This window comes from Phyllobates terribilis, unplaced genomic scaffold, assembly GCF_046119375.1.
Source record: "Phyllobates terribilis strain yellow unplaced genomic scaffold, ASM4611937v1 Scaffold_1__5_contigs__length_1240528914, whole genome shotgun sequence".
In the NCBI taxonomy this organism is placed as follows: domain Eukaryota; kingdom Metazoa; phylum Chordata; class Amphibia; order Anura; family Dendrobatidae; genus Phyllobates; species Phyllobates terribilis.
In genome coordinates this window covers 702,745,029-702,765,358 of record NW_027362761.1, presented here as the reverse complement: position 1 = coordinate 702,765,358, position 20,330 = coordinate 702,745,029, and the positions used below count along the sequence as shown (strand labels likewise).

The 20,330-nt window shown below is 38.9% G+C and overlaps 1 protein-coding gene across 6 annotated transcripts in view; it reads right to left on the bottom strand.

Annotated features, from left to right (window-relative positions):
* Positions 1-1,649: 1,649 nt before the first annotated feature.
* The window catches only part of TPM4 (tropomyosin 4), a 113,079-nt gene continuing 94,398 nt past the window's right edge, over positions 1,650-20,330 (bottom strand). For 3 of the 6 annotated variants that reach the window (XM_073685744.1, XM_073685792.1, XM_073685784.1), the window contains 6 exons: positions 16,733-16,850; positions 16,084-16,154; positions 14,276-14,351; positions 9,194-9,256; positions 8,979-9,048; positions 1,650-3,279 (listed from right to left, as the gene is read on the bottom strand). In XM_073685744.1, the coding sequence (XP_073541845.1) occupies positions 3,197-3,279; positions 8,979-9,048; positions 9,194-9,256; positions 14,276-14,351; positions 16,084-16,154; positions 16,733-16,850 (481 nt within the window). In that variant the 3' untranslated portion in view covers positions 1,650-3,196. Of the gene's footprint in view, positions 3,280-4,397; positions 4,496-8,978; positions 9,049-9,193; positions 9,257-14,275; positions 14,352-16,083; positions 16,155-16,732; positions 16,851-20,330 lie in introns of those variants that run through there. The other 3 variants (XM_073685754.1, XM_073685775.1, XM_073685765.1) reach the window with 2 other exon arrangements.

Genomic DNA, 20,330 nt, shown 5'->3' with positions numbered 1-20,330 from the left:
ATTTGTTTAATCAATAGTTTCAGCACCGAACCAGAGGACAATCGGCCATCTCAGGACAGATATGATAAAGTAGACAGAGGTGATCAAGGCTATGTTCACACGTTGCTTTTCTATGCAAATTAAAAGCGCCTTTTACAGTACCAGCAAAAGCTTTGAGATTTCAGAAATCTCATGCACAGATTGTTTATTTTCCTGACTGAACTGGAAAACTGCTGCTTTTTTTGTTTTAAACTGCAGCATGTCAATTCAGAGTTTTTTCACCCATAGAAAGCAATGAGTAGATGCAAAAAAAAAACAAAAAAAAACACATGTACAGCAAGATGCAAAACCCATTTGTGATTGTCAAGTTTAAACCAAAATGTCTTGGTGTCCTCACATGAGCATGGCAGTTAGTATTAATACAGTTTAATTAGATTAATGATGTGTGAAACTAAACATTGTCTGACGAACGTGTGAAACTGAACAATACCTGACCAATATGTAAAAGTAAACAGTGTCAATGCATTAGGTAAACTATTCCCGACTAATTAAACTCAATTGGACTCATGAACTTGTGTTCAGAATAGTCACTAATTTTTTCAGACAAAAATCTTTTTCCACTAAATGTGATTACATTTCCCTTTTCTTCAAAAATGTTTTCTGGTTTCACATACACTACCGTTCAAAAGTTTGGGGTCATTTAGAAATGTCATTATTTTTTAAAGAAAAGCACATTTTTTTCCAATGAAGCTAACATTAAATGAATCAGAAATACACTTTATACATTGTTAATGTGGTAAATGACTATTCTAGCTGCAAACGTCTTGTTTTTATTGCAATATCTAAATAGGTGTATAGAGGCCTATTTCCAACAACCACCACGCCAGTGTTTTAATGGTACATTGTGTTTGCTAACTGTGTAAGAAGGCTAATGGATGTTTAGAAAACCCTTGCACAAGTATGTTAGCCCAGCTGAAAACAGTTTGGCTGATTTGAGAAGCTATAAAATGGACCTTCCTTTGAGCTAGTTGAGAATCTGGAGCATTACAATTGTTTGTTCTATGAAACTCAAAATGGCCAGAAAAAGAGAACTTTCACGTGAAACTCGACAGTCTATTCTTGTTCTTAGAAATGAAGGCTCTTCCATGCGAGAAATTGCCAAGAAACTGAAGATTTCCTACAACGGTGTGTACTACTCCCTTCAGAGGAGAGCATAAACAGGCTTTAACCAGAGTGGAAAGAGAAGTGGGAGGCCCCGCTGCACAACTGAGCAACAAGACAAGTACATTAGAGTCTCTAGTTTGAGAAATAGACACCTCACAGCTCCTCAACTGGCAACTTCATTAAATAGTACACGCAAAACGCCAGTGTCAACGTCTACAGTGAAGAGACGACTCCGGGATGCTGGCCTTCAGGGCAAAGAAAAACCATATCTGAGACTGGCTAATAAAAGGAAAAGATTAATATGGGCAAAAGAACAGACATTGGACAGAGGAAGATTGGAAAAAAAAAAGTTTTATGGACAGACGAATCAAGTTTGAGGTGTTTGGATCACACAGAAGAACATTTGTGAGACGCAGAACAACTGAAAAGATGCTGGAAGAGTGCCTGACGCCATCTGTCAAGCATGGTGGAGGTAATGTGATGGTCTGGGGTTGCTTTGGTGCTGGTAAAGTGGGAGATTTGTACAAGGTAAATGGGATTTTGAATAAGGACTGCTATCACTCCATTTTGCAACGCCATGCCATACCCTGTGGACAGCGCTTGATTGGAGCCAATTTCATCCTACAACAGGAGAATGACCCAAAGCACACCTCCAAATTATGCATGAACTATTTAGGGAAGAAGCAGGCAGCTGGTATTCTATCTGTAATGAAGTGGCCAGCGCAGTCACCAGATCTCAACCCCATTGAGCTGTTGTGGGAGCATCTTGACCGTATGGTACGCAAAAAGTGCCCATCAAGCCAATCCAACTTGTGGGAGGGGCTTCAGGAAGCATGGGGGGAAATTTCTCAAGATTACCTCAGCAAATTAACAGCTAGAATGCCAAAGGTCTGCAATGCTGTAATTGCTGCAAAGGGAGCATTCTTTGACGAAAGCAAAGTTTGAAGGAGAAAATTATTCTAAAAAAAAATCATTATTTCTAACCTTATCAATGTCTGGACTATATTTTCTAATCATTTCACAACTCATTTGATAAATAAGAGTATGAATTTTCATGGAAAACACAAAATTGTCTGGGTAAACGCAAACTTTTGAACGGTAGTGTATGTCTTGCATTGGTGCCTTAACACCTTGCATTGTTCATATTTCTATGGTGGAAGCAAAGCTGAACTTTGGAACCCTGAAAAATGCAGCAAGAAAAGCAGGAAAACCTGCTTTGTGTATGCAGCTTTTTTACTGCCAAGAGATCAGGTTTTGGCTGCAGAAAAAAAAAAAAGCAGCATAAAAGCAACGTGTGAACATATCCTAACATGAATAATAGCATGTTATGTAACATGTCTTCAAAGTTCTATACTTTCAATGATAAATAATTTGACCTGTAGAATGTGCGGCATCCACAGGGCCCTGGTTATGCCGTTCTGAACTGATAAACATTTATAGTGCCCACTTGTTACATTTCATGTGCATTCACTATTAAATAAGCAGGCCACTTACATCCAGAGATCTTTCTCATTGTAGTTCAAAACTTGGAAGTTTTCCATATGTGCAGGCTGTGTAGTGAAGTCATGTGGTGATACAAAATGGTTTTTATTGCCCTGAATAACAAACCTTACTCACTTTATTTTGTCTTTACATTTGACCCCTTCCAGTTAATTATTTAGTCCTTCATAACCAAAAAGATATTACAATTAATGCTTTGTCTAATTGTATTTTATTGATGACATTTAACAACTCCTAAAACATATTTTGAATTTTTTATACAGACACATTGTGGCCATGTAACAGAATAACATAAGACAAACACTGAACATGTGACTATTCTAGCTATAAATGTACATGGGACCTTAGAATATAAAAACAAACAAAAAAAAACAAAACAGGCACTATGCACCAAGTTAACATCAGGTTTTAAGCTCATCATAGTGAACGGTTTCAATATAAAATAAAATATTTGGTCGCATTCATTGCAGTTTTCCCTGGAATGTGAAGAATGAGAAGAGAGATTGTAAGACTTTAAGGAAGGAATCAAGTGTGCACAACTCTTAACTTCGCATTATAAATTGTTGAGTTCTAGAAGTGTTTGGTCCAGAACTTGGTGCATTCCCATGTTTTCTTCTTTGGCATTTGCCAGTTTGTCTGAAAGAAAAACCATAAAAATAAAGCATCCGTGTACTTAAACAGTTAAAGAGGAATTCTGTGTTCAACTGTTAAAGTATGTTAACAGGGTTGATACACTGCAGATTTTCCTCCCATATTTGCAGCTAGATAATGCATAGCAGATTACAAAAGCAGAAAAAATGGAGAAGATTCAACAAATCTCATCCATGTGCTCCAAAAAAAACCCAAAATCTATGAGAACGTTATCCTAACAGCGTGTGAATTGTTTTATGGGGACTTTAACCTTTTGTTTTGCAATGAACTAAACTTGTCCACTACTTTGACAACTCCTTGTCATACCCCATGCTTCTATCAAATAAAAAAAGCCTATACTCACCTGCCGTGCCGATCCAGCGGTGTCTGCACTCGCGGTCTCGGGACTCCCCTGTGGTTATGACACATGAGCCCGGCGCCCAATCAGCGCTGGAGTCACTGTCCCCGCCTTCGTACAAATTGAACATGAAGAGAAGTCCGATCAGCTGCAGTCCTCACTTCCTCTTAAAGTTCATGTTCGATTTGACAGCAGGCGGGGAACATGATGCCAGCGCTGATTGGGCGCCGAGCTCACGTGTCACAACCACGGCATTGGAGCCCTGGGATCGTGAGTGCCAACACGGGAGGAGAGTATACATTTTTTTATTTTATTGGGGCCAAACATTTAGATCAAGAAAAGGGTTGTCCTAGTAGTGGACAACTCCTTAGAATATACATGGCAAACTTGCAGCAGATAATTTGTTGCAAATTTGCCACATATTTATACTTCAATTGACTGCAAGATATGAACACACTCAACATTAAAAAACAAAGTATCTGTACAAGTAACAAGATGGATAGTCTGTATGAGCCTACATTCATGGCTTTAAGCTCTAGTTCTGTGTGTTTAGTACTTCTGCTTCCTCTGCGATCTCACGAGAGGACTAGATCTGGTGTATGGAAAGTGACCTTTTTCATACATGCACCACACACACACAGTAAATATACAGAAAGGAAAGAGCGAAATAATGAAAGGGTGCCGATAGATTTTTTATTTCAAGAGAAGTGCAGAAATTCAGACAAAGAATAGTAGCCAACAGAAAACTTGAGAGCCATGTGACATGGAACCCATGAGTAGTCTACAAGGAGGTCATGTCATTGAGAGCATGGTCTAGTTCCTCACTGATAGCCTTGTACTTCAGCTTCTGGGCATACAATTCGTCTATCATAGAGAAGAAGCAGAGATCATTCAGAAGAGCGGGAGGAGAGCCGAGCACAGATGCAGAGTAGTATGAAGGAAGCATGGAAGAGAAAAGTCTTGTTACTACACAATATTTATGCTGAAAATGTATTGCGGTCTATAAAGCAATAATAAATTCTTAAACAATGGCAAGCAAGAACGTTTATAGTGATAGAGAAATGTAAATTCAGGTGAAAGTGTATGGTAGAATAACTCATACCCTACCTTTAATACCGCTAATTTTTGGAAAATTTTACAGTGCTAAATTATACCTCCTTTTAATGTCATTTTTGAAAAACCTGGCTGCTTTCCACCAGAACAAACATGTTCAAATTTGATCCTGGTCATGGATCAAAATAACCCATAAAAGCCCATGGTTCCATGAAAAGCTCAAAGATGTCAACCGCATACTCAGTTTTTAAAATATTGTAATGGATAGCTTTTTTTGTTAAAATCACCAACACATGAATGAGGCCTTAAAGGGTAATCGCATTATTTTCACAAAGCACATTAATGCATGAGATAAGCCCAAAAAAAGTTTATTTTGCCTTTGTCTCTTTTTTGCATGCCTGCCCCTCTGCATCTAGCTTCACATAGCTGAATGTGTGGTCCTACTCTTATCTGCTTAAACTATATTTTCCAGCAGCAATTCCTTCTCCGCAGTTCTCTTGACCAGCCCCACCACTCAAGTGGTAATCAAGCTAATCTAAGTGTAAAATTCACCTTAAACATCTGTACACTCTCTGCTCCTATACAGTACCTTGCCTGACCAATTTTATATCTTCTGCCATCTACGACAAGAAAGAGGTCTGTGTAGTTTTACATCATTGTTCCAGTTCTAGCAGAGCTTAGAGTTAAGCCCCTGTCACACTAAGCGAGATCGCTGCTGACCTCAGTAGCGATCTCGCTACGTTTGACACTTAGCAGCAACCAGGCCCCTGCTGTGAGACCGCTGGTCGTGTCGGAATGGTCTGGACATTTCTTTGATCGTTGAGGCCCCGCTGGGTAGCATGCATCAGTGTGTTTGACACCTTACCAACGACCTTGTTGACGACTGACACAAACACATAGGCGTGCATCATTATATAGATCGTTGCGGGTCGCCGTATCGTTGCTGCGTCGTTGGGAAGATCTGACTATTTGACATCTCACCAGCGACCATACAGCGACGCAGCAATGATCCCTGACAGGTTGTATCGTTGTCGGGATCGCTGTAGCGTCACTTAGTGTGACGGGGCCTTAAGGCTCACCAGTGATGCACCATTTCCCAAACAGCAGTGCAGAGTAGTGTTTATTGCCGGCTGCTGACAGATACGTTTAAACAAAACTGCAAACAATTCTGTTGACACATCTAGCAGAGGATTATCTTTTGACATATGCATCAATAGAGCATAATTTGTACTTTGATTACTGGTCTTTGCACCAGGCAACAAATACAGATCAACTAATCTTAGTCACTCTATACACAGCCTCATCCTGCAGTACACGCCTCATTTCAGCCCCTCTACATATAGCTCCATCCAGCAGTACATTGTTCATATTACCAGCACATTGCTACTTCCTGGTGTGAGCTCTACTGTAATTGAGGATCTGCCCCTTTCCATTAATACTCATACAGTAGAAGCTCAGTTATAGACAGTTTACAGAGGCACAGCTACATTGGCAGGATGCCAGCTGAGAAAGAATGCACTGAGCATGATTGGCCATAAGCACTGGAACTACTACACGATGGTTCCAATGACACCTGAATGGTCTGGCAATATAGGATTCTTCAGGTTAGTAGAAATGGGTCAAAAAACAGACTTTTCTCAAGTCGTCAAAAAGAAAAAAAGTGAAAGAAAAAATTGAAGTTTGGGTCACGATTCCCCCCTCCCCCTAAAACCCATGACCATCTGTCAGTCGAAGCCGAAAAAAGGCTTATTTTTTTGTGCGTAAAGCAGACAGTTTTTATGCATAAAGTTTAGATTGTTCAATTTTTTCTGTCTTCGGTGTTTAACGTAGTGTTTAAATGACTTTATATTTCAATAGAGTAGACTTCTGGACATGAGAAAACCAAAATATGCTTATTTTTATTCTTCAAAGAAAAAAAAAAAAAAGATTTTTAACTTATTCTTTAGTACCTTGAACATCCAATTGCTTACACTAAATAGTACATATAGTTTTGTGTAAAACATTTCCCTGCCTGTTTTTAAACAAGGTTTTACCTCACAGAAAGAATCATCTGTGATCCCGTGCTGTCCTGTCTGTATACTCTTTTGCTTCCTCCCCTGCCCAGGAGATGTGGTCTGATCAGACCATGTTCCTGCACAGTAAGTAAGCTATGTTCACACACGTTTTGTTTTTTTTGACCACCCATTACTTCCTATGGGTGAAAACATAAAGGTGTGTTTTCTGCTGCAGAAACGCTGGAAGAAGTGACATTCTCCATTTTCCAAATACGCAGCAAACAAAAAGCAACAAGTGTGAACAGAGAATTCTGGTCTCTCATACCCTTTTCGGTACTGCAAGACGCAGCTGAAAATTTGCATAAAAATTTGCTGCAAAATACGCAGAAAAACACAACGTGTGTGAACATAGACTAGGATGCAACCATTACACAGTACACAGCAGGGGCACATTGATAAGATTATCTCAGCACAGGGACATTTTATTTAAAACACATCTAATTGTGGAACATATTATTCTAAGATCTAGTGATTAAAGGCAACTTTTGCTTGTGGGAAAAACCCTTTAAGCAAGATTAACCAAAGGGAAGAACCCCATGTAGAAATCCCCCTCTATCAGGCCATAAAACTTAGCTTTTATTATTTACATTTAAAATGCATAGAGTGTATTAAAATATTGTCCTTAATCTGCCTATATCATTTTGTTTTAAGTTGACATATTGATCTGATGACATCACAGGGTGCCACCATTTATGGTTGAGTAGGACAGTTGATTACAGCACGCGTCCCTCCAAAAAGGTTTCACCACATATGCGGCATCTTCAGGGAATGGGACTCTGGCATGAATGGTTGTTGGCCAGGCATGCCTCGTATATATAGCCTGTGTATGCATCTTGCAGCCAATGTAAATATGTTTATCAGAATGCAGGAAATGACCACACATGCAATGCTACCAGTAGTAGCCATCACAAGACCAAACCAATCATTAAGTGATGGCTTGATGTAAAAAGCATAAGGATACGTCGCCATAATAAGTAGGGAGTTCTAGTGTGCCAAAATTACATGGGGCTATTGGGTACATGTTTTTATGGTTTTAAACTTGGCACCGCAATTCCTAATGTTGCCTTTATGTGTTTAAGATGGGTAATGCATTTAATCAATATAACGATAGTAACTTAGTTGCAGTTTGATGTTTTTATGGAGTGTAGGGATCTATTCTCTAATATTGGATGCAGGAGTAATTTGGTTAAATGGTTAATTCATTGACTAATTGTATATTAACGATCTAATTTATTCATAAATTGGTAGATGTGTGTACATACTATAATGAAAAATATGTTCATAATAACAAAGTATACACCATTATGATGTGAATGCTCGTATATCCAATTTGACAATTCAATAGCAGTATGATGCGGCGCTATGGTATCAAATAGCGGTGAGCCAGACATTGTGATGACGCGACTGTTACTGCATCCAAGTGGAGTGCTATACACCCCTATGAAGCGGTCGAGAGTATAACCAATTAGGTCATGCCACGTCAATATGACGGGCAGGATAATGCAGTCACGTCTAATTAGATAAATGGAATGAGCCATGGCATTGGATGTGCGTTCTTGCGGCTATGTGACGTATTGCATCACTATTAGCCATTTGAATAAGCAATTAAGTCGCACCACATCAGTATGAAAAGTATAGGGATTCGATTGAAGTGGTCATTTCCCGCGTTCTGTTAAACATATTTACACTGGCTGCAAGATGCATACAGAGGCTATATACAGGAGGCATGTGCAGCCGGCAGCCATTCATGCCAGCTTCCCATCCCCTGATGAGTCCGCGCATATGCAATGAAACATGCTGGGGGAACGCGTGCTGTACTCAACTGTCCTATTTAGCCATAAATGGTGGCACCCTGTGATGTCATCAGATCAAGTGGCGACTTAAAAAAAAAATGATATAGGCAGATTAGGGACAATATTGTAATACCCTCTATGCATTTTAAAATGTAAAGAATAATAAAAGCTGAGTTTTATGGCCTGATAGAGAAGGATTTGTACATGGGGTTCTCCCCATTTGGTTAATAATTGAGTATACATTCCTTTAAGGTCATTTTTCGTTTTGGTATCCCTTTAAGCAAGAGGTAATTTTCTGATAGCTTCCCTTTAGGGGGAAACTGGACCAATGATGCCATTTCTAATATGTATATTAAACTTGAGTCATATCTTAAATTATTTTTTTTGTTTAACATTTATAAAATTACAAGATATAAAAATGGGCAAAATTTTAAAATTACAGCTCACCTTCAAGGTCATCAATAGTTTTTTCTAATTTGGCAACTGTTCTTTCGGCAAACTCAGCCCGGGTTTCTGCCTGTTAAGGAAGGAGAAAAAAAAAATTTAAGTTTTACATATGTAGGAAAACAATATACTGGCTCAATAGGGATTACCTTCATACCCCCACTGACAAATCACTACAATGTAAGTTTCTATGTTGCCTCCCATTACAGCCTTGTTACCTCTTTCAGTTTGTCTGTTAAGATCTTGATTTCCTCTTCATATTTATCTTCTTTTTCAGAATACTAAAAGGAAAAAAAAAAAAAAACACTCAATATGTAGTGATGGATTTTCATGCGTCTACCAGTTAAATTTAACTTTTCTAGCATGGAGTTCAGTGTTACTCCAAAAGCATGCCCCTTAAACCTTGAGAACAGTGTGATAAACCTGTAGTGGCTCCAGTTCACAGTAAGGGAAAAAATAATAATTGTACTATATTTAGAAGATACTGACTATATGCCAATGTACAGCATTTAGCACTCTATACAGAGGCATCTGTTGCCAATAGGCTCTCATATGTATAGATTTTTTTTTGGGTTATACATTGTCTATATATCACACACTTGCCCCATTACATTTAAAGGAGTATTCTCAAATGGTCTCAAGCAGCTCAGTTCTATGCAGTCTCCTCACTTCCAGGTTTCTAGCAGGGCGGCACTCCTCCTTGAGTGATACTTCTTGTGAGTAGTAGAATGGCAGTATTAGTAGAAGCATAAAGCTCAGCACAAGTTCTTCTTAAACTCCTTCAGCCATCAGTGGTTTGTTCTAGAGTCTATGCAGTGATCATTGTAACTAAATTTGAACCAACAAAGCTCCAGACAGCAATAGCAAGCCCGAGCTGTGATTAGGAGAGCTGCTCTTAACCACTTCGCGCCAGAGCCTGTTTTTGCCTTCGTGACCGGGCCAATTTTTTCAATTCTGACCACTGCCAGTTTATGAAGTAATTACCCTGGAACGCTTCAACGTATTCCCCTGATTCTGAGATTGTTTTTTCGTGACATACTGTACTTCATGATAGTGGTAAAATTTCTTCGATATCACTTGCGTTTATTTGTGAAAAAAAAAATCGGAAAATTTTGAAAATTTTGCAATTTTCAAACTTTGAATTTTTATGCCCTTAAATCAGAGAGATATGTCACACAAAGTAGTTAATAAATAACATTTCCCACATGTCTACTTTACATCAGCACAATTTTGGAACCAAAATTTTTTTTTTTTATTAGGGAGCTATAAGGGTTAAAAGTTGACCAGCGATTTCTCATTTTTCCAACAAAATTTACAAAAACATTTTTTTAGGGACCACATCATATTTGAAGTCACTTTAAGGGGTCTTTATGACAGAAAATACCCAAAAGTGACACCATTCTAAAAACTGCACCCCTCAAGGTGCTCAAAACCACATTCAAGAACTTTATTAACCCTTCAGGTGCTTCACAGGAATTTTTGGAATGTGGAAGAAAAAAAATTAACATTTAACTTTTTTCACAAAAATGTTACTTTAGACCCAATTTTTTTATTTTCACAGGGGTAACATGAAAAAATGGACCCCAAATTTTTTTGTGCAATTTCTCTTGAGCGTGCTGATACCCCATATGTGAGGGAAAACCACTGTTTGGGCGCACGGCAGGGTTCGGAAGGGAAGGAGCGCCATTAGACTTTTTGAATGTAAAATTTGTCTGAATAATTAGCGGACGCCATGTTGCGTTTGGAGAGCCCCTGATGTGCCTAAACAGTGGAAACCCCCCACAAGTGACACCATTTTGGAAATTAGACCCCTTAGGGAACTTATCTAGATGTGTGGTGAGCACCTTGAACCCCAAGGTGCTTCACAGAAGTTTATAATATTGAGCTGTAAAAATAAAATTTTCACATTTTTCCCACAAAACCGTTTTTCATCCCTTAATTTTGCATTATCATAAGGGTAATAGGATAAATTGCACCATGAAATTTGTTATGCAATTTCTCCTGAACACGCCGATACCCCATATGTGGAGGCAAATTACTGTTTGGGCACATGGCAGGGTTTGAAAGGGAAGGAGCGCCATTTGACTTTTTGAATGTAAAATTTGTTTGAATAATTAGCGGACGCCATGTCACATTTGGGGAGCCCCTAATGTGCCTAAACAGTCGAAACCCCCCACAAGTGCCACCATTTTGGAAACTAGACCCCTAGGGAACTTATCTAGATGTGTGGTGAGCACCTTGCACCCCCAGCTGCTTCACAGAAGTTTATAATATTTAGCAGTAAAAATAAAATTTTCACATTTTTCCCATAAAAAATGTTTTTCATTCCCTAATTTTGCATTATCATAAGGGTAACAGGATAAATTGCACCATGAAATTTGTTGTACAATTTCTCCTGAGTACGCCGATACCCCATATGTGGGGGAAAACCACTGCTTTGGTGTACGGCAGGGTTCGGAAGAGAAAGGAGCGCTATGTTGGCTGGGATAGGCAGCAGACACCATGTCACATTTGAAGAGTCGCTGACATGCCAAAACAGCAGAAACCCCCACGAGTGACCCCATTTTGTAAACTACACCTCTCAAGGAATTCATCTAGGGAAGTAGTGAGCATTTTTTAATTTTTAAATTTATACCATTGGGCAGTGAAAAAAGCATAATTATATTTTTACCACAAAAAAATGTTTTACCCTCAGATTTTACATTTTCACAAAGGGCAATGGGTAAAAATGGTGCCAAAATGTGTCACACAATTTCTTCTAAAAGTGTCAATACCCCATATGTGGCTGTATCGTACCACTCAGCCATACAGCGAGATCTGGGGGGGAAGGAGCGCTATTTGACAATTGGAGAACAAATTATTGTAGAATAGGCATTTGGATTTGGGAGCACAAAATTTTCTGAATTTCTTTTGGGGGGCAAGGACCATTTTGCTTTTCCAGAGCCTTTCTGCTACCAGTAACTTGGAAGTCCCTTATATTTTTAACAGATGACGGACCTGAGTGGGGACTAGCTTTTTTTGAGGACTGAGTTGAAGCTTTTATTGGGAACATTTTACGTAACATTTATCCGGCGCTCTAGGCTGAGCACTTACATTGGGGTTTCCATCTAATTTTCCAAGTGATGTAATTCAGATGAAACCCCTGCAGGATCCATTCACTGTAATGAGGCAGCAGAGTTACTCTGGACTCCGTCTGGCCTCTGTTTAGTGGTGTCCTTTTTTTCAGAAGTGCACAAAACTGTGGCCAACCGCACTTTTATGCACGCCTAAAACAAATGACACCGAGGGATCCCAGGCTAGACGGCATCCACAGTGGCATATATCTGCCTCATTACAGGGAATCTTCCATCATGGGTTCTGGCTGAATCACGTATTTCAGAGATTTACATGGAAACTCTGGTGTAAGTGCTCAGCGCAGAGCACAGGATAAATGTGAGCAGAGCCTTACTGGGATCTTTGGGAGACATAATAAACAAATCAGTAGCAGGTGAATAATATTTGTTTTATTTATTTTTTATGCCGTTCCTAGTGTGATATAACTGATTAGATTACTTTATTCTTCGGGTCGGTGCGATTACAGAGATACCAGATTTATATCGGGTTTTTATGACTGACAGCTGTCACACACTAAAATACGCTTTTTTTGCAAAATCTAGTTTTTGCATCACCATATTTTGAGAGCTATAATTTTTCCATATTTCGGCCGATAGAGTCATGTGACGGCTTGTTTTTTGCGGGACGAGTTGAAATTTTTATTGGAACCATTTTTGGGCACGTGACATTTTTTGATCGCTTTCTATTCCGTTTTTTGGGAGGTAAAGTTAAAAAAAAAAAACAATTCAGGAATTGTTTTTTTGAGGTTTTTTTTATGCCGTTCTGCGTGTGGTAAAAGTGATCAGGCAGCGTTATTCTTCGGGTCAGTACGTTTACAGCGATACTACACTTACTGTATTTTTTTATGTTTTGGCGCTTTTACACAATAAAACAATTTTATAGAAAAAAAAATATTTTTTTTGCATTGCTTTATTCTGAGCGCTATGACTTTTTTATTTTTTGGCTGATGGAGCTGTATGGCAGCTTTTTTTTGTGGAACAAGATGACGTTTTCAGTGGTACCATTTTTATTTCTATTCTGCTTTTTGATCGCATTTTTTTCCACTTTTTGTTTGGCGATATGATGAAAAAGCATATTTTTTTGCTCCGTTTTTTATTTTTATTACGGTGTGCACAGAAGGAGTTAGTGTGACAGTTTTATAGCTCGGGTTGTTTCGGACGCGGCGATACCAAATATGTGTACTTTTTTTGGTTTTGTAATAATTTACGGATTTATTGGTTTAATATTTTATTTATTTATTTTTATTTATTTTGTGATTTTTTTTTTAATAGTTTAAAAACTTTTTTTTTACTTTTTTTTACATTTTTACTTAGTCCCTGTATGGGACATTAATTTTTATTTTTCTGATCACTGATCTCATGTAATGTAATACACATATATTACATTATATGAGATCTTCACTGACTGTTTCAGTCAGAGTCTCCTGTCTGGTATCAGCTACATACAGGCTGAAGCCAGACAGGAAGGACACCATATATGGCAGAGCTGGAGGCGGTCATGTGACCTCCAGCTGCCATAGCAACCCCAGGTCCTCAAACGAAACGGAGGTCTTCGGAGGTAAGACGACCCCCTCTCTTCCTGCTGTCTCCTATATGCCGCGATCACTATAGATCACAGCATATAGCAGACAGCAAAGGGTTAACATCACTGGGACCTGATCTAACGCTCTGCACCGGAATCGCAGTGCTTGCAGGACTCTGGGGGTCCTGAGCACTGCGAGACCACCCACCGTTTTTAAACGTCGGCACTGCACAGAGCCCGGCAAGCGCCGACGTTTATCTACAGTGGGCGGTCGGGAACCGGTTAATACAGCCAATGGTGGGGTCTGGTGATTTTGCAAGATTTATAACAGCAGCTTTTAAGGAGCGGAGAGGGAGATAACCAGATAACTGTAGTATTGAAATCAATGGGCTGGCGGACAGCGCTGACTAGTATGTTAGGGGTTAACCCCTTTCCTGGAATGTAACTACTGCGCAGACTCATCCAGGGTCTGGGCAGGCACTTGTGGAAGTTCTCCATAGAAGCCAGCTGTACACTATGAAAGATAAAAGCCCTCATCGCAGGAGAATGACAGCAGATAGAAAAAGCAAGTCAATTGCAAACTTGCTTTATTTTCACGCTGTCTAATTTAATAATGTGAAAATACCCCTTTAACATTACCATGCACATAGTTCTAATCCCCTTACCTTTTCAGACTGAGCTTCCAAAGATTTTAAGTTGTTAGTCACATTTTTCAATTCTTCTTCCAGATCACTGCATTTTCTAAAATAAAAGGTTAAATAAGCAAAATTAGGGCACAGCTAGGTGAATATTCAGGTGGCATTAGAAAATGAACTAATGTTTAAAGTGAACTAGTCATCTCAGAATACGCAATTTATCTGCAGATGCAGGGTTAATATGCATGTAAATAAAATGTACAATGCTGCCCATTTCCTCCTACAGTCACCACTCACTACATTGTGAACAGCGGCTGAAAGCATGTCCTGGCACTTTGTCAGCTCACAGTTCAGCGTATCTGTGCAGAGTGAGCAGTAAGTGTCTGGGCGTGCTTACATCAGCCGCTCACAATATAGTGGGTGGTGCTGTGATCATCCTGCAGCTTTCAGGAGGAAATCTGTTCATTTTCTCACAGTGCACTTTCAGTAAGGTGGCAAGGCAGCATTGTATTGGCATTAACCTACAGGTTAACCCCATATCTAAAAGGAAACTCACAGAAAATGCCATTTACCTACAATGAGGACCTTCCACCAAGTCTAAAGAAGCCAGTTTTTGCTTGCACTTTATTTTTTTTTGGTCTTTAATCAAGGGGGCATGACTCACAGGGTGATTATGTAGAGCAGCCTAAAGCTATGCCCTAAGGAAATCCTGTTAGCAATGCCTCCTTGATAATGACCATACAATATAGCATAAGCATTGATTGCTCAGGGAATAAGAAAAACCGACCACATGACATGATGACAGGCAGTTTTTTGAAATCAGGTCTGTGTCTGCCAAGTTTTTTTTTTTTCCTAAATTGGGAATTTTATGCCAATCTGGCAATTTTCATACTCCACTAGACTCATACTTTTCTGTTACCTTTCACTGTAGTCCAGCTTCTGATAAGAAGTCTAGTTGAAAACTCTTCCTGTCCTTTCAGCAGGCTACTGATTATCAGAAGCATGACTACTAGGACAGGTAACAGCTCTATATACAGCTAACACCACAGGATCCACCAATCACAATAAGCGATGTCACAACTGACCCTGCTGCTCCTCTCTTCACAATGACCTTTGCTCACTTCAATACAAAAGATAGGGTGGAGTCTGACCATTGTGGTATGTACATGCATTGTTTCCTTAAACAGGAAGTTAGTGGCCAGTGTGAAATTTGCAATATTCAATTTTTTTTTTTATTATAAAGATATCAGAATTAGGAGAATTCAAGCAAAATATTTTTTAACAGTAGGTCATTTTTTGATGATTGCTTTTTCCCCCTTTTACATGCAAAAGGTTGTACAACTAAGGTGTTGAGGGTAGAATAAAGTCTCTATGATCAACAGCAACCTCAAGGCATTTTGGAATACAAAGAAATGCATATTATGTGCACACAAACCGTAACATTGTAAAAGAATAGTACTGTTCTGTCATTTGCTTTTTCAATAGCTATATAAAGCTCTACATTAAGAAATCAGAGTTGTGACCCAACAACTAGGGACAAATTCCATACTATGAGAAGCACTTGAATGTCATCATGACCAGCCAGTAAATGGGTCATGGATAGTACACCTTGCAAATGCCCCTTCCTTGCCCCCAAACCAGTGAGATGGAGTACAAGAACATTTATTCAGTTTTAAAAGCAGAAGCACCGTCCTGAAATATATACATACACACCCCTTACACTCTTTACTGATTTTAAATTGGGGCTAGTTACAATAAAGCATTGTCCATGATAAAGCAATAAAAAAATGGGTACTTTGTTTTCTCAACAAGATGTAAAGAAAAGTGTGAATTCTTACAGTTCAGATACTTCTGCACGTTCCTCTGCTCTCTCCAACTCTCCCTCTAGGATGACCAATTTACGGGCAACCTAAACAAGCCATAATTAATAAAATAAGGGTCTCAACAAATAGTGACAATTTGTTTAAAACAAACTTCAGATTAATTTTTAAACAGAGAAAATAAATATATATATATATATATATATATATATATATATATATATATATATATATATATATATATACACACACACATATACACTTAGCATTGCTGTAATCACTTGATCTGGGGAATCATATTGCATTTTTTTAATTTATTCAATCATTTCAGCTTGCTTCAAATTTTTTTTTTGTCTTTCCTGTTTCAGAACATTATATAGCAAATTGAATGTTACTATTCAAAACTACATTCTGTCCCACAAAAAAAACACCCTCTCATAAGACTATGTCCTAGAAGTTATGGCTCTTGAAAGAAAAAAAATAAAATAAAAAAATAAAACTCAGATTCTTGAAAGGGTTAATGAGCATGAATTCTATTTGTTGCCACATGCCTTAGTGGAATCTGACTGGTAGAGCAGAAAAATAGCGACACAGGAATTTTTAATATAGGTTTTTTTTTGTGGTTTTTTTAAAATGTGAGGTTACGGTGACCGAGCTTCTTACTTACCTCTTCATATTTACGGTCTGCTTCTTCTGCAATGTGTTTGGCTTCCTTAAGCTGCATTTCTTGGATTTCCATTTTTTCCTCATCCTTCATGGCCCTATTTTCGATTACCTTCATTCCTCTGTAAACAGAAAATGAAGGTCAATCTTATATGCATATTAAATAAAATGTCCAGTTTGGTTCTGTTCCCCCAATAACATTTCTAATGTATGCAAGTTGTGAAAGAAAAAAAATATGGGAGAAAACTTCAAGAGAAAAATCGTAACCCCCGGACCCGAATTGTTTTACAGCAGTGCATTTACTATGTATGCATGCCATAAATATTGGACTCTCACTGTTTTCTGAGACCTGAAACTTCTTTATCCATCAATGGAGCATGTGAGAGCTTGTCGTTTGTGCTCGGAGATTAAATACATGGCAAAATGGTATCTGTAAGAAATGTAAAGTTTTGAGCGCATTTTTTGTGGGGAGTGCAGAGACCAAAAATAAAAATGCTATTCTTGCATTTCAACTTGCTTTGCTGTAATTAACAAAATAGGTTAAATACATTTGCATCTTTATAGACCAGAGTACATATTTTCTTATAGGAAAAAGGGGGAGGGGAACTTTTTTTTTTTACTCTATTTTATCCTCTTATATACTGTGTAACAAGCGTTCAAGTCTAATTAAATTCTGAATCTCTCCTATAAGGCCCAGCCACTGGCAGGGCTTCATAGGAGGATCAACAGGTCAGCCATGAGGGACGTAAAGGGGTATTCCCATCTCCAAGATCCTATCCAAATATGTAGTATATGTAATAGCAAATTACTACGACCTGGCTGCCATGGCAACTCAGCTCACCATGATTGTGTCACTGGGAAGGAGGGGTGCGGGATGGTGGTTGGCTCGCGCCAGCACCCAAGTCATTTAAATGCAGCAGTTTGTGAGTGGCAGGCATTTAAAGGGTTCGACTGCAGCAATTCACAATCTGACTGCTTCTGTTTGAGGCAGGTACTGCTACAGGTGTATGGAGCACCATGCACCAGCCAATCACAATGCTTTGTGATATGTAATGAAAGTGTTAAGCCCAAGTTATTGCGAAAGAGAAAAAAAATAAAAATTGTGATCATTTATACAAGGGGGAACAAAAAATAAGAATAGCAAGTCTGACTAGCTGTGTATTGAAGTGGCAGCAAGGAATACAGCTCCTATGGAGACTATCTCATGCTGTCAGTTTGGCAAGATAGTAACAGCTGCATAGCAGCCATCTGAGCCAACTCTTCAATTTACATGAGCGCTATACTTGATCAGTCATGTGTGCCATATCAATAGAGCACGGCAGAAGAGTAGCGGTTCTGTAAAGCAGACATTGTTTGATCAAAAAAAAAAAAAAAAAGTGATAATACCGGTTGGATAGAGATGCTCCAAAAGGCATCTCTAAGAAAGGCATCCTAGAAACCCCAGATTATCTGTAAACCCCAAATTCAAATCCACTCTCTAAAATCATTTTATGAGCTGAATAAATAGAATAAATTGTCTCTACTTTGAATAAATTCTGCTATTTAGATTGGGGCAGATAATAAGGTGTATAGGAAAGACTACCATAACTAGACATGGTCATTGAGAATACATTCTTTCATGCTTGTTCGTCAGCAGAGCATTTGTTAGAACACAAACCATAGCAAGTTTTCACAGGAACATATGGGGAGATTTATAAAAAGGATTGAGAAAAATGTCCTTGGCTGCCCATAGCTACAGCTTTCACATTCCATTTTGTGAAATAAAAATACTGCTTTGATGAATTACTACAAGTGGTAAAAGTTTTTCTTTTGGACCCACTAGATAAGACTGCTCCTACTCAGATATGAGTGTTACAGTGGTATGCTCACACCTAGCTAATCCGCATATCCGCTGAAGGAAAGCAAATTAGTTCTTGCGTAATATAGCACGGATCCTTATGCTGCAGAAAACAGCAACGTGTAATATACAGTACAGACCAAATGTTTGGACACACCTTCTCATTTAAAGATTTTTCTGTATTTTCATGACTATGGAAATTGTACATTCACACTGAAGGCATCAAAACTATGAATTAACACATGTGGAATTATATACTTAACAAAAAAGTGTGAAACAACTGAAAATATGTCTTATATTCTAGGTTCTTCAAAGTAGCCACCTTTTGCTTTGATGACTGCTTTGCACACTCTTGGCATTCTCTTGATGAGCTTCAAGTGGTAGTCACCGGAAATGGTCTTCCAACAATCTTGAAGGAGTTCCCAGAGATGCTTAGCACTTGTTGGCCCTTTTGCCTTCACTTTGCGGTCCAGCTCACCCCAAACCATCTCGATTGGGTTCAGGTCTGCTGACTGTGGAGGCCAGGTCATCTGGCGTAGCACCCCATCACTCTCCCTCTTGGACAAATAGCCCTTACACAGCCTGGAGGTTTGTTTGGGGTCATTGTCCTGTTGAAAAATAAATGATGGTCCAACTAAACACAACCGGATGGAATAGCGTGCCGCTCCAAGATGCTGTGGTAGCCATGCTGGTTCAGTATGACTTCAATTTTGAATAAATCTCCAACAGTGTCACCAGCAAAGCACCCCCACACCATCACACCTCCTCCTCCATGCTTCACGCTGGGAACCAGGCATGTAGAGTCCATCCGTTCACCTTTTCACGTTGCACAAAGACACGGTGGTTGGAACAAAAGATCTCAAATTTGGACTCATCAGACCAAAGCACAGATTTCCACTGGTCTAATGTCCATTCCTTGTGTTCTTTAGCCCAAACAAGTCTCTTCTGCTTGTTGCCTGTCCTTAGCAGTGGTTTCCTAGCAGCTATTTTACCATGAAGGCCTGCTGCACAAAGTCTCCTCTTAACAGTTGTTGTAGAGATGTGTCTGCTGCTAGAACTCTGTGTGGCATTGACCTGGTCTCTAATCTGAGCTGCTGTTAACCTGCGATTTCTGAGGCTGGTGACTCGGATAAACTTATCCTCAGAAGCAGAGATGACTCTTGGTCTTCCTTTGCTGGGGCGGTCCTCATGTGAGCCAGTTTCTTTGTAGCGCTTGATGGTTTTTGCAACTGCACTTGGGGACACTTTCAAAGTTTGCCCAATTTTTCGGACTGACTGACCTTCATTTCTTAAAGTAATGATGGCCACTCGTTTTTCTTTACTTAGCTGCTCTTTTCTTGCCATAATACAAATTCTAACAGTTTATTCAGTAGGACTATCAGCTGTGTATCCACCAGACTTCTGCACAACACAACTGATGGTCCCAACCCCATTTATAAGGCAAGAAATCCCACATATTAAACCTGACAGGGCACACCTGTGAAGTGAAAAACATTTCCGGTGACTACCTCTTGAAGCTCATCAAGAGAATGCCAAGAGTGTGCAAAGCAGTCATCAAAGCAAAAGGTGGCTACTTTGAAGAACCTAGAATAGAAGACATATTTTCAGTTGTTTCACACTTTTTTGTTAAGTATATAATTCCACATGTGTTAATTCATAGTTTTGATGCCTTCAGTGTGAATGTACGATTTTCATAGTCATGAAAATACAGAAAAATCTTTAAATGAGAAGATGTGTCCAAACTTTTGGTCTGTACTGTATATTA